Below are 15218 nucleotides of genomic sequence, written 5' to 3' on the forward strand. Positions count from 1 at the left end.
CTTAGCCTACAGGAAATGGAGATTTGGGGGACACCTGGGTGGGTCAGTCGGTTGGGCGTCCGGCTTCGGCTCAGGCCATGATCTTACGGTTCATGGGTTCGGACCCCACAACAGGCTCTGTGCTGACAGCTAGCTCAGAGCCTGGAGCCTGCTTCGGAGTCTGTGTCTCCCTCTCTCTCTGATCCTCCCCTGCTCATGCTGTCTCTATCTCTCTCTCAAAAATAAATAAAACGTTAAAAAAATTTTTTTAAAAATAAAATGGAGATTTGACAGTGGCCTACAAATAAATGAAGGGCTCTCCTATGAAGAGTTGTCCATCATAGCTGGAGAGGGCAGAAGTAAGATCAATAGACAATTTCAAAGGAATTCAAGGTTTCAGCTCAATTTTAAGAAGGGAGGGGAATCCAGTGAATGGGGCAGTCTCCCAAGTGAATAGCTATCACTAGTGTTTGAAAGCTGTTTCTTTCCAGAACATTAAAGCAGAAGTTGAAGTCTTGGTCAAGGTTTCCTTGTAAAAAACCTGTGTATATATTTGTCTGGTAGTACTATAATTATTATGTATACGTACATTCCACACCTATACTTGGACCACTGTCTCCCTTGAGGGCACACTATGTCTCTATCTCCAACTTGTCACATAGTTAAAAGGTGTTCAATTACTGTTTTGCTAAATAAATGAATGAATGCATGTTCATTTTAAGAGATCAGAATATTTGACACTTAAGAATTCTTGCACATCAACATTATTATGATTTTTAAAAACCTACAGGTACAACATTCAGTTTATTCAAATGAATAGAACTATGAAGACTAAACTTTCCTATGTGACTCAGCTGCTCATGAATATTCACAAAATATTTTTGGGTTCCTGGGAAGCAACTATTGAAGTCTTTCTTCTTAAGATTAATGGTCTATGCTGGAGAAATTATATATACTTTCTTCCTTCATAACTATAAGGGACTGACTCACCTAGTTAATGTGCCTCATTTATTTCCCTTCTTATTGTTGCTTTTTTCTTCTTACTAACTTCTCTCTATTTAGCCTTGACTGATAATTCTCAACTTTTCCTAATATCATCTTTATTGTGCAATTTTCCAAATTTCAGTGGTTTCTTGGTAAGATAACAGAACTGGATAAATCATAACATATTTCATATTTACAAATTCCTAAGTTGGCATTTTTATGGATTTTAAAAGCAGAGATCTTATTTTTTTTTTTTAATGTTTTTTATTTATTTCTAGGAGAGAGAGAGAGAGAGAGACAGCGTGAGCAGGGGAGGGCCAGAGAGAGAGGGAGTCACAGACCGAAACAGGCTCCAGGCTCTGAGCTGGCAGTCAGCACAGAGCCCGACGCGGGGCTCGAACCCACGAACCGCGAGATCATGACCCAAGCGAAAGTCGGACGCTCTACCGACTAAGCCACCCAGGCGCCCCAGCAGAGATCTTATTTTATATTTCCTATTAACTTTCTATAAGAGATAAAGTATCCAAGGCATCTAGCTGCAATTGAATTGTGCTCAGAGATAAAGTCCGTATCGTATAAGGCTTTTGACTGACAGCTAATGGCACTTGGAGTCATGGTTCATGAATAAAAAAATACCACAATCTTTAATTTTATTGGATCTCAACGTTCCATAGGAGGAGGAGAATTTAATGTAGGCTGGTTGAAGAGTTAGGGAACCAAAAGGGATTTAGTTAAGGGATTGCAATGAATTTAGTATGAAGTTACACCCAACCAAAAGAGGACTGTGTTATTCCAGTCTAGATGAATGCCTAAGAAGGTATTTGGAAGAAAAGTCAAAACTTCTTTATTTAACTAATGTTATTTTGATTTACCACTTTGAAATGCCTAGCTTAATAAATGTTTCTGAAATAAAGTACTGACTGAATGAAGATTATTTTCTGCATGTATTTGTTTCTTAAAAAAGCAAGCAAGGAAGCACCCTTAAACTTTTTGAGCACTAAGATGTACCCAGAGTCTCATTAACTTCTCACAATAGCCAAGGTAGCTACTTAATATTCCCATTTAACAGGTATGGGGCTGTCCAATCCTAATAAAATCGCTTTGCTACTGATCATAAATTAGAAAGATTTATAGTCACAGTATCTACCATGGCATCTCACTTCCTTTAAAAACTTTAAAAAGTGTTACATAGGTAAATATTTACGTCATCAAATATTCACAGCTAGGTAAACGGTGTGTGCTGTTTTAATTATAAAACTTTTGAATGTCAAAAAATCAAACTACATCTACTACAATACATTTTTGAAATCTGCAATTTTCATGATAAAATAATTTTGACTTTAAGGAGTCCTTAACCATAAATTTCATTAAACATTCTGAGCTACTCTAAACAGCAAAGAAGTAAACGAAGAAAAGAACCAGTGGCCACATCTTGTCCTCAAAGGGCAAATGAGAGGCGGAGCATCATTCTTTAATTTCCAAAGTAATTTAGCAATGTAATCAATTGTTTCACCCTCCTATAATGTTACAATACACATGGCAGAAGGATTATAGTGGCAATATCTGTAGTTTGTTTTTTTTTCATGAATAGATCATTTGTTATAAGATTTCAGGAGAGAGCTTTCTTACAAATATCATTATGAAGATTGACTAAATACTAGCTTAGAGAAAGAACTTCCCAATCCACAAGGACATATCTTTTATCCAGAAATAATCAGAGACTGACCATGTAAATACTCAGGAAATTCTACAGAAAATGCTTGGGAACAAGGTGAACTCATCAAATGTTATTGTCCTTTGTCCAATTAAAAAAAAAAGGATTTGTTCTTTTGGGAGACAGAGAGTGGTAATTTAGGCACAATATATTTCCAAGACTATTTCTCTGGCTTAACACAAATAGGCATTTTCTCTTTGCCTCTAAATATTATATTTCAATAAGAGGTTTCACTGCATATACAGTCAAACAAATCTCTCTGGGTACTCAAGGGAACAATTCTGGTAATTCAAAAGCACTGAAGAAATTTAGCAATAAAAGGAAAATGTAGTGTTTTGAGACCTCATGCCAAACAGCTGAATTTGCCATTTGTGCTTATTAAGAATCAAACCATTATTCAAAATAGTCCTTCACCACAGATTGGTCTACCTGCCACTTAGATCTCAGAGTCCAGGACATTGGTCTCAATAAAGAGTGAACTGTGCTTTACATTCAGAGACACAACTTTTTTTATACATTAAAAATGAATACACATTATAATCTACTCCATGGTAAGAAAGGTGGGAATGTATGGTGTCCCTTGATGCAATGCATGCTTGGATGCCAGTACTCAAAGCAGCTGCATAAACTTTGTGTTCAGTTTTTACCTAGCAGTCTGGTGAACTGCTTGGGTATGAACAGCTGAATTCACGACATCTGAAAACTATGGTATCCTAATCATTTCTGAGTTATTGTGGTCAGATGACAGGAGTCCAGGTTGGTAGAGAATACCATGAGCAAAACTATCCATGGACAGAGAGAATAAAAAGAATGATTTCAGTGTAGGCAATCTCTGTACTATGTATAAGGATGAGGCCTTTAATTTTTAGCTAAAATCTTAGTTCATTTACATGTTCATGCAACACTTACTGTATGCTCAATATCTGCAGCTCTAGGCCTATATACCAAATTCAAGTTGTAGAATAATTTACCAAGTAACCATCTCTGGAAACTGTCAGATGCCTTTCTCCTATCAACTCTGAAGAAGCCATATTAGTGTCAGAGGAAGCAGAAACAAGAGCAGATGGAGGAACAAGGACATATGAAATAAAAATATATCGAGTGTGGAGATAGAGACAAATCATAACTTCATTCAGGTTAGATATTTGGGAAATTTTCTATAATATCAGATGGATGCCACATTAATATTTAACCAAGCTGGACAATAAATCTGTCAAGTAGGCTACTAAGAAAAAAATAAAATAAAAATCCTCAGTAATTTGGAAATTGGTTTTCAATTAATCATCCTTTTTAGCAAAGTGCTAGATATTTCAAATACTGTTTTTGTCCCAATTACTTGAACAGATTGTTACTGTAAAGTATGAAAAAAAAAAACAAAACAGGACAGTGCAAGGGTTTTATTCATAAGGGACTCCTCCTGGCAATAAAATTATTCATCTTCCATCTTGGCCATTCCCTTTTCCGCTTGCCATACTGCTGTGACAGTCATGATATGTTTTGGACTCCCCTCCACCTTTCCACCCCAGTTCTTCCCACTTACTGCTGAGAGTCTGGTCACAGAATAAATGTAGGGCTTGTACGTTCCTTTTCAGTATTCATTAAATTCTTCCAATTTAACACAGGTTGGGGCAGAAATCATAAGCTAAAGTGTCTTAAGTGTCAGAACTAGCAGTTAGCTTATCTTCTTAATTTAGGTTGCCGATGTGTATCCTTTCTATACCTTATAGGTTACTTGGATGACCTGGTAACAAAAGAATGAATACAGAGAAAGGAATAAGTCATTTACTTTAAAGTTTATTTATTTATTTTGAGGGAGAGAGATCGAGTGAGCATGTGAGGTAGAAATGTAGAGAGAGAGGGAGAGAGAGAATCCTAAGCAGGTTCCACACTGGCCGGCCAGAGCCTGATGTGGAGCTCAGTCCTAAAAACTGTGAGATCATGACCTGAGCTGAAATCAAGAGTCAGATACTCAACTGACTGAACCACCCAGGCACCCCAGGAATAAAGCATTCTTGAAGTTCTTAAAAGTGAAAGATTGCTTCTAACTGGATCAATCTGGAATAGTTTTCAAGGAAACAAAACTGAACTGGCATGGCTCTTGGGAAATGGCTATGATTTCAACAAGCAGTGGTCATAGTGGTAAGGAAAGGCATTCCAAAGGTGGGAATGGGATGAGCAAGCCCTAAAGGCAGGAGAATATGGCCTGATTCTACCTTCCCTGGATGTGGAGCTGCATGAGTGAGAGAAGACAGAAGAGAAGGATGAAATGGAATTCTGTCCCTGGAAGAGAGAGAGGACATAGGAGGCATGAAGTGCTATGGCAAGAAATTTAGATTTTTTTTATCTAGTGGCAATGAATAACCACTAGTGACTTCTGAACAGGAGAAAACAATGACCATGATTTTTATAAGATTTATCTAGGAGGGGGAATGTAAGCAGAAAGGGAGGGATTGACAATGGAATCTATTTCAGTAGATCAGATAAGACATAATGAAGATATGAACACCACAATAATGGCAGTGGAGATTTTTAAGGACAAGACTACCTGTATTGGAGGTAATTTCCAAAGGACACAGCACCTGATTTAATAAAAGCAGTGGTGAAGAGAGAGGAATCAAAATAAAAGGACTCTGAGCTCTTTAAATTGGTGATGATGATAACCTTTGACTTAACTGGAGAGGTCAGAAGCTGGAGATGATTACACTGGTGAGGGTATGCGGTAGAAGTTGGTAGTAAGGAGACATGTGAGGTCCATTCAATATGCTTGAAGATTTTTCTACACATGAAGCCTACTGAAATATACGCCCATGCTAGGAAAGCTAAGGGAAAATATATACATATAAACATATATGGATATGCTACATCAATAACTCAGACCTGTTAGAAAAAAATTTGTTTAGAACTAGAGAGAACACAGCTACATATACAGTATAGGTACATATATATATGCTAACACTAATACTTTTTTGTGTATTTGTATGCATATGCATGCAGAAATCTTAGTTGTCACACAAAAATATATATATTGTCTCTATCTGGAACTGCTGAATATTAAGAAATTTTAATTAACTTTTTAAAAATGTTTTATTTATTTTGAGAGAGAGAGAGAGAGAGAGAGAGAATGAGTGGGGGAGGGGCAGAGAGCAAGAAAGAGGGAGAGAGAGAATCCAAACAGGCTCTGCACTGTTAGAGCAGGGCCTGATGTGGGGCTTGATCTCATAAGCTGTGAAATCATGATCTGAACTGTGATCAAGAGTCAGACGCCTAACTGACTGAACCACTCAGGCACCCCTAATTAACTTTTAATTTATTAAGCCAACAAATAATACTTACTAAAAGACAAGTCTGTATAAAATACTAGGAGAGGCTCTTTTAAAGCACTGGGATGAGTATGTGCTTTGCCTTAATTCAAATTTGGGCCAATTATCATAATAAAAAGAGTAAAAATAGTAAGAACATGTATTCAAAATTACTATTATTATCCTTAAAATAACATTATAAATTAGATACTCAAATTATATCTATTTTCATGCAAAGAAGGTGAGGCACAAAGCAGTTAAGACACTTGCTACTTAAAGGTACCCAGGATCCTTACCACTGCATATGTGGCTTTTCTAATGACTGAAGTATACACATTATAAATGGTCATTAATATAATGACTTATAGTCAGGGTATTTAATACTTAATTTTACTTCTTATACAAGGCTGAGAGCTACAATCTTCACCACATTTTTAGTTTGGTTACACAACTATATAACTGCTATATATTTGCATATATGTGTGTGAAAAAATTAAAATATATATAAAAACACTTTTTAAAATAATAAAGAATTACAGAATTTTTTTGCTAGACTTTCATGTTTTATTAAAAAATAAAGTGTCTAAAATAAGCAAGCAAGTCTACTTTTGAATATTAACATTTTCAATTTTAAAACTTGGCCTTAAACTAATTGTATAATCTTTAAGCAATAAGGACATCTGAAAAGAAGACATTTCATTTCTTGTATAGGTGTAGGCTTCCTTGGCTTGGGCCATAGAAACAAATAAGTCTGCACATGTTTAATTATATAGCTTGTTAGAAATTATGACTTAGAACGTTCTTGGGAAAGTCACTAGAAAGACTTTCATTGTAAACTGATTTCCTGGGAAACCACATGGCCACTTCAGATTTTGTTCCTTGAATATTTTTGGTTGCTTGACAAATTCAAATGAATTTGCTAATCGCTACTTCCTATACATGATTACCCATTTTTTTTCTAAACTGTCCACAAACAGAAACCCCAGCTGCTTGCAGTGACCAAATCTATAAATGTGAGGTAAGGAAAATTTTTACATATTATTAAGACCTTCTAAATTATTAGTGCATATTACCCAAATATTAATTACTGAAATACATGGCCATAAATCACCAGCCAGATGATTCTAGTTGAATATTGGGAAGATCAGCACTGCTACTAAGAATCATATACATCAAAGGTCATTTCAGAATTAGTAATTTGTACAATTATGGAGTAAACATAAAGATATGGAATTAGAAAACTATAATTTAACTCTGTCACAAATTATTTTTCAAGATCCCTTAACATTCCATCTATATAGCAAGAAGCACATACACAAACAAACAAAAAAATCCAAAAACCAAAACCAAAACAAAACAAATAAAACCAAAATCAATCCCAATATAAAAGTAGTCTGGGCACTAAGAATATCTATAAAACAGATTTTTATTTTTTATTATAACTGTTCATAATAGTTAATGTAGTCATATTTATAATTTTATATTAAAGATTATGATGAAAAGAGAGAAAGTCAAGTATTCAGATATTTCCCCAACTCCAGATATTTGACAAATATAGGATAAATTCAGAATATTAACTTGACAGGGATTTCAGACATATTTTCCACTTCTGCCTCCTTGATCTCCTTTATAAATATATCACAGGCATCTCAACATGTCCAAAAGTGAATTCCTAATCTTTTTCTCACAAGTGTTCCTCCCTAGTCTTCCCAGTCTCACTAATGGCACCCGAATCCATTCAGCTGCTCAATTAGAAAACTGGGTCTCATCCTTAGACATGCCCCACATCTAGACTATCAGTAAGTGGCATCAACTATACCTCTGACATATAGTTTAACTCCATCCACTGTTCTTTACCTTCACCAAGTAACACCTAACTGATCTCTGCTCCCACTCTTGCTCCTTCAATGCATTTTTTTTCACAGTAGCCAAATGATCATTTGAAAATGACTAATTTGATCATATCACTCACATGCTGACAATTTTACAATAACGTCTTGTTGCACTTGAAATAAAATAACAAATTTAAAATATGGTCAACAAGGCTGTGCATGATCTGGCCCTGCTTACCTTGACAATATCATTTTCTGTCACTCATTATCCTATCATTAAACCCCGTCATGACTGATTTCTTTCAGTTCCTAAAAGGTATCAAGATCTTTCCTATTTTAGAGCCTTCATATAACATGTTTTACTTCTGTCTGGATGCTCTCCTCCACTTTTTATCTGGCTAACTCTTATTTTTAAGGACAGTGGCGTGTCCTTAAAGAAGTCTTCTTTGACCCGCTATTTAATTAGCCACTTTACAATCTTTTACATTCACTTTAGTATTTTTTGCCAATTTATATTATAGGTGTATTCTTTTTTTTTAAATTTTTTTAAAAATTTATTTCTAGGAGAGAGAGAGAGAGACAGCGTGAGCAGGGGAGGGTCAGAGAGAGAGGGAGTCACAGACTGAAACAGGCTCCAGGCTCTGAGCTGGCAGTCAGCACAGAGCCCGACGCGGGGCTTGAACCCACGAACCGCGAGATCATGACCTAAGCGAAAGTCGGACGCTTAACTGACTAAGCCACCCAGGCGCCCCATATTATAGGTGTATTCTACCTCAGGCTTACATGTTTTTGAGCAAGAACTATTCCTACTTTTTTTGTGTATCTCCATTTTCAGCTTCTGTGCTAAGAACATAATAAATACTTAATATTCTTTGAATCACTGAAAGACTAAATTAATGAAAACATCTAGTTAGCTCTGTATTATATAAACGTAATCAAGACTAGTTAGCCAAGTTGGCTAGAGAGCTGATGTTGACTATCTAAAGTGGCCACATGCTCAATGAAGGGCAGATAAGGATCTGTGGGCATGTGTTAAATTTTAAATGTTCTGGGGTGCTGGGTAGCTCAGTCAATTAAGCATCCTACTCTCGATTTTAGCTCATATCATGATCTCATGGTTTGTGAGATCCAGCTCTGAGTTTTGCTCTGTGATGACAGCATGGAGCCTGCTTGTGATTCTCTCTCTTTCTCTCTCTCTCTCTCTCTCCCCCCCATTCCTGCTTACACTCTTTCTCTCAAAATAAATAAATTATCTTTAAAAAATTTATGGTGTGGTACCTGGGTGGCTTAGTTGGTTAAGCATTTGATTTCAGCTCAGGTCATGATCTCGCAGTTTGTGAGTTTAAAACATTAAAAAAAAGAAATTTTTAAATGTTCCAGAGAATTTTGGCTCTCCTGGTTAAGTTGAATCATGACACACATTTCATAACAGAGCTGATTTCATTTTGCCTTGCATTAAAGTTAGGTGCCTTTATGTCTTTCTCTCCTGTGTGAATTTTCTGATTCTTCTATCAGAATCACATCTGTTTCATCTTCATCTTCCCTGGTGCATGAGAGTTCCCACAGTATGAGTTAAACATTGGTAGAAATTTATTTTAAATACATCATCATTCAAAAACACAGAATTATAAGATGTCAAGTGAAGTGAGCATTGCAAGGTATCATCACCTTTAATGTAGAGACTAATTATTTAATTTACTGAGTCAGCACTTCCAGTGTTTAAGGCATTGGCAAAGGCATTAGGAATTTAAACACTGACTAAAACCACTTCTTTTTTTTTTTTTTGTATGTCAGTAAATTTTGTGTAGAAAAAAAAAATCTCCATCAGTGACCTCTGCATGGTGACAGTACAAAAATGTATGAGTGACTCAACATAACTCGAATAGGAACAAAAGGCCCACACCCCTCAACATAGGGATGTGGCATGAGTCTGGGATGCAAGGTTAGTTATAACAGTTTCCTGGTTTTCCACAGGTGAGTAAGTAAACCAAATCTATCATACATATGCCATGCACCTTTGGGTTATTGCCTGGGTATTCTTGGTGGATTATCTGTCCCCATTTCCCCTTTTCTATGTCCCACGGCAATTCCTGCCCTACTCCGAGCTCAAAGGAGAAAACCAGACTGCAGAAGCCAACCAGAGGGGGCCTTAGTACCAAAAGAAAGATCCCCCAAACCTCTTTTCCTGATAAAATTCACGAATTTGGGCTATGGATTCCCTAGAACCTTGAAAAGCTCTGCTGAGCTGCTGGAGGTCATCGAGTGACTCAGCCAGCAGGAGGCCAGCTAATGGAGGCTAATGCTTTGCTGAGTGCTTCAAACTGGCATTAGCTTTAGGGCTGTGCTAAATAATTGCTAATTGACTTGTAGAAATATCTACCTTTTATTTATAAATAGTATATATTTTAATAGAAATAGTATAATGCTGAAATTGTTGATCTTTAAAGCAACTTGCAAATATGAGTTAAGTTAAGCAAATGTGTAGGTTAGAAAGTCTTTTCTTTCATACCACCAGACATTGTGGTAAGCAAATGCCTTACTTCTTTTTTTTCCCCCCCAGATTTAATTATGTGACTTTAATGCATTTGAATTTAGCCCAAGAGCAATCTTTGTTTATTTTCATCACATTACCAAGCAATTATAGCAAAGGCTGAAGCCATTTGTAGTAAAGAATACTACAAATAGCATGTATATATAGGTAATATTTATTTGGCAGTTTGGGCTGACCACTGCTCTAAATACTTTACATGAATTGGTTCATCTAATCCTTGCATTTCTAGGGGCAAGTACTATTACTATCTGCATTTTGTAGATGAGAAAATTAAGGCTCAGAGAGGTTAAGAGATTTGCATAAAGTCAAACAACTAGTGAGGTGCTAAGGTAGGTTCTAACTACACATTTTGACTCTGCCGGCTACACTCCACCAGCAAGATTTAGTTAAATGTTTAATTCTCATAAACCCTGTGGGACCAATACTACCATTATGATCCCCATTTAATAATGAGAAGATTTCCCAACCAATATCACTCTGCTAGTAAGTGGCTGAACCAGGCTTTNAGTGAGACAGCGTGAGCTGGGGAGGGTCAGAGAGAGAGAGGGAAACACAGAATCTGAAGGAGTCTCCAGGCTCTGGGCGGTCAGCACAGAGCGCGACGTGGGGCTCGAACCCACGAACTATGAGATCACGACCTGAGCCGAAGTCAGACGCTTAACCGACTAAGCCACGCAGCTATCCCTGAACCAGGCTTTTAAACTCAGTCCTGTCTGATTCTTGGGTCTGAGATCTTAAATACCACCCACTACTGTCTTTACTTATTTCCTTTTAAATCCCATTTAACATTAGAGAGTAAGTAGATTTTAAGGGAAATAGAAATAATTACTCAAATAATATAGTAACTATCCAGTCATAATCTTCTAAAAATATTTAAAATACTGTTAAGCCAGTTATTGGATTTTTCTAAAATATTTGAAATACTGTTAAGCTAATATTAAATGTCATCATTCTGAAGAACAGAACTCAAATGACTGTTCTTAAAAAAGTTAATATAATGATTCATCTCACTGTTTATGTGATTCCCCAGGGTAGCTACAATTGCCTCAGGGGATTTGTGAGCCTTTAAAAACATAAATTTTAACTTATTTTGACTATTTCAAATATAAAATATTATGCAGTATTTGTTGGGTATAACACATGAGAGTATTATAAATCAAAACAAATCACAACAGTATTATAAAAATATAATAACTTATTTCAGGATATACCAGTTAAATTATTATCATTCATATTACTATTTTATTAAAAGAAGAGTCACCATTTATATCCTAAAAATTAGAAAGAATTTATATGTCAGTCAAATCATGATGATGCAGTAAGATTAAAATTTATAGAAAAATATAAATGGTTTATATTTACAAGGCCATTGCTTATAAGGACATTCCTACATAAATCTGTCCTTTCTTTCTTTGAGTTCATATTAACAGTATTGATTTCCTTGGCCTTTTATAAAAACCACTATTGTAGGATTTCAAATCTCTAGGCAAGCACTGAATGTCAGAGCATAAAAGAAGAGAGTACATCATAGGTGGATTATGGTATAAATTTTAGTCAAATGATGTCTTATTGTGAGTCATTTATGTTTTTATTACCTTTAGGCCCTTTGAACAGTTTGATTTCCACGACGGTCTCCAGAATGGGGCGTCTTCTACGCACGTACAGCCGAACGATGGAGCCCGCTTCTTTGAGGGCTTCCACCGCCTTACTGTGGGAAACCTCTGACACATCGACCTCGTTCACCCGCAAGATACAATCATTGACCCTGAAAGAAAGGAAAGATGCAAACGTTAGGGGTGGCTAGGAGGATTTTTTAAAGAATATTGTCATTGTTAGCTACCCTTAAGAAGTGGGGGAATGAAGTAAGCAATTTTTAAGTTTTATATTCGGAAGAAACAATCCAAATGAAAGAAATGAAGAAAACCTTGAACTCCCCAGTCTTCCTGGCATTTCCGAATGTACTGCACTATTGGTCAGACCCCATCTGGGACTTCAGTCCATTGTGACAGGAAGCACATTGCACATGGTGTGGTAAGAAGGACACATCTGAAGGTCTCTGTCCTTTACATGATTATTTTGGCTAGTTTTAACAGCTTTAACTGAGGGTTATGATTGCAGTGGTTCTCAGAATTTACTACAGACTATACAGACATAGCAAATGTAACATTATAGATTAATTTTTCTTGAATTTTTAATTTGCTAGTTACACAGGTAATATGTAGTCATTTTAGAAAATTTGTAAAATGTAACAATGTAGAAAGAAGAAAATATATACATGACTCAATCATCTAAAACAAATCTGTTAGATTTCTGGTAAATTATCTTCTAATATTTTTTCTATGCTGCTCTCCCACGTCCAATTCATAAAGCAGTATTATAGATATTAAAGTTCACATTTCACAAAATTCAAAGAAAATCTCAGATAATCTTTGCCTTAGGTGTTTACTCTGAAAAACCCAGCATTGTGGTAAGTCCTATATAAACCTTCCTTTTTGCATTTTCTCTTGGGAAGGAATAATTTGACTTTTCTATAAAGCTATCCACGTGGTCTATATTTACATATCCATAGAGTTTAAATATCTTTTATATTCATGATAATTAGTAAAAATTTTAATAATAGTTAAAAGTATGAGGTTTGAGACTAGAAAGATTTCCTTTCTTTATTCAGAATATCCATTCTAGTATTTCCCATCTCAGTTCACTGTGATGCTAAGAGTAAAACATAAGGGCCTGCCCTTTCTTGACTTCCCTATCCTACAACCACCACACATTCAGGTCTCCCTACAAAGTATACCAGCAATCCATTCAGCTTTCTTCATCTGTACTGTTATCACCCTGGTTGAAATCAACATCATCTCTCATTTGGATTATTTATATGGCCTTCTACCGACTCATCCTAGAGCCTCTCTTCTCAACTTTTAATGCATTCTCCACACAGTGGCCAAGGTAAAGCAAACACCACTAACTGGTTGCTTACCCATCTCCGATTCTCCATTTCCTTCTTCCCAACAATGCCTGATGTCTCAGGACATCTATTCCTTAGCAAATAGTTGTTAAACCAATAAAATAAGAAGCCCAAGTTCAATTATTAGGCCTTCTATATCCTAAGTTTGTCAACACTAATAATTAGCCTCTCAGACTCTGTGTTCACATCTATAAATAAATATACTAGAAATATCTACAATAAAGACTTGGGGGTGATTAAATGAGATAATAATGTACATGTAAGTCTTTAGTACAGATGGTGGTATGTAATAAGCACTTAATAAATGGTTATTGGTAGCACTGAAAATTTTGATTTATGATATTTTAATGATTACATCCTTTCCATCAACTTGTGGAATAAGACTTACTATTCACATTATAGACATGAGAATTGTTCCAAGTGATCTAGTCCTTTATCTAAAGCTGTCAGCAATTTGGGTAGAGATTGGATATGATCTCAGGTCTTCCTATTGCAAAAGTTGGGCTCTCTCCTTTCAGCATTGCATACATTTAATGTGATGAACAGTTTCATGTATACTGTGCACATTAATTCAAAATTATAACATGGTAGTGAAAATATTGTATAAAAAATGAGAAGAATTTTTCTATCATTTTTTCCCATAACTTTTCCATACGTGTTTGGGGAGCTAAGTTATAGAGACTCATGTCTCAGGGAGAACCCTGATTAACCTCAAAACTCTGAGGTGTAACACTGCACTTATTAAGATTCAGTGATGTCATTTCATCACAACAGATTCTATGGCTTTAATAGGTTTACACATACATTTCCTCCCTGACCAAAAAAAAAATAATGGAAAATTACCAATTAAAATAGTTTTGAGAATGTAGGCAACCCGGGTGCCAGCCGCCCTACAGCAGCTGGTCCTTTGAGAGGGGGTAATTTTGTCATCCTGTGATAATGCAAACACATAGTGTTTACCATCACCCTATGCTTAGAATATTAATCGTATCTTAAAACACTGTTTTCCATAGAAGGGAGGGGCTGACATTTAAAAAAAATTGTGGATGCTCTATCTATTCAAACTGTACTAAATTTTTCCCTTTGTATATAGTGGAATCCTTAATTGTCAATTGCTGGGGTGAGGAAATCATCGCCTAAATTGGATGTTTTTTCCTGAACATGTGGAGGAAGTAGGCAATTTTAGTGTAGTTAAAAGAGCATCAGGGTAGCCTTTAGAACACTTGGATTTGAGTTCCAGCTGTGTGACCCTGGTCAAGTCACTTCATCTGTTTGAGCCTTCATCTCCATGAAAAGAAAGTAAGTATGCCCAGAGTGGGTGGGCAGAGTAAACAGACAGACAATGCATATGGGTGTATGTGTGACCTATTGTATAGAGTACATGTGAGAGTTGCTGCTATTGATCGATAAGTCAAAGATGCTGTGCTCAAGGACTTACTGAAAGGTGAATGAGATGGAAATGGAAAGTTTTAGAGGGCTTGCTATACACCGTATCATTCTAGTCACTTCATTTATTTACTGGTACTCAACCCCCACCATTTAGCAAACATTGATTCTCATGTTACAGACAATGAAATTTTACTGACAAGGTCGCAGTGTTGTTGAGGGCAGAGACATGATTCCCAACCTAGTTATGCCCTTTTCTGAAGCCTATGCTGATATCGAGTTACTCAGAATTGATTATTTTAAATTAAAAAAAAAATAGGGGTGTGAGGGGCAGAGTTTATATATTCAAATTCTCAAAATATAGAGGAATGAATACTAGGGCAAACTAGGGCACCCAACTTCTCTTCCTCCCAATCACTTAAAATAGCATCTGACTAGAGGGTCATAGCTATTTAAAATTAATTTGCTTTTACTATTAGTAGATAACCTTTGTGAGGAAAGCCTCCAT

At 36.0% G+C, this 15218-nt stretch overlaps 1 protein-coding gene across 9 annotated transcripts in view; it reads right to left on the bottom strand.

Moving 5' to 3' along the window:
• The window catches only part of DLG2 (discs large MAGUK scaffold protein 2), a 1377464-nt gene that overhangs the window by 530268 nt on the left and 831978 nt on the right, over nt 1-15218 (bottom strand). For all 9 annotated transcript variants that reach the window (XM_077776205.1, XM_077776203.1, XM_077776202.1 and 6 more), the window contains one exon: nt 11955-12124. In XM_077776205.1, the coding sequence (XP_077632331.1) occupies nt 11955-12124 (170 nt within the window). The remainder of the gene's footprint in view (nt 1-11954; nt 12125-15218) is intronic.

Source organism: Crocuta crocuta, unplaced genomic scaffold, assembly GCF_008692635.1.
Source record: "Crocuta crocuta isolate KB4526 unplaced genomic scaffold, BGI_CrCroc_1.0 scaffold332, whole genome shotgun sequence".
Classification (NCBI taxonomy): Eukaryota; Metazoa; Chordata; class Mammalia; order Carnivora; family Hyaenidae; genus Crocuta; species Crocuta crocuta.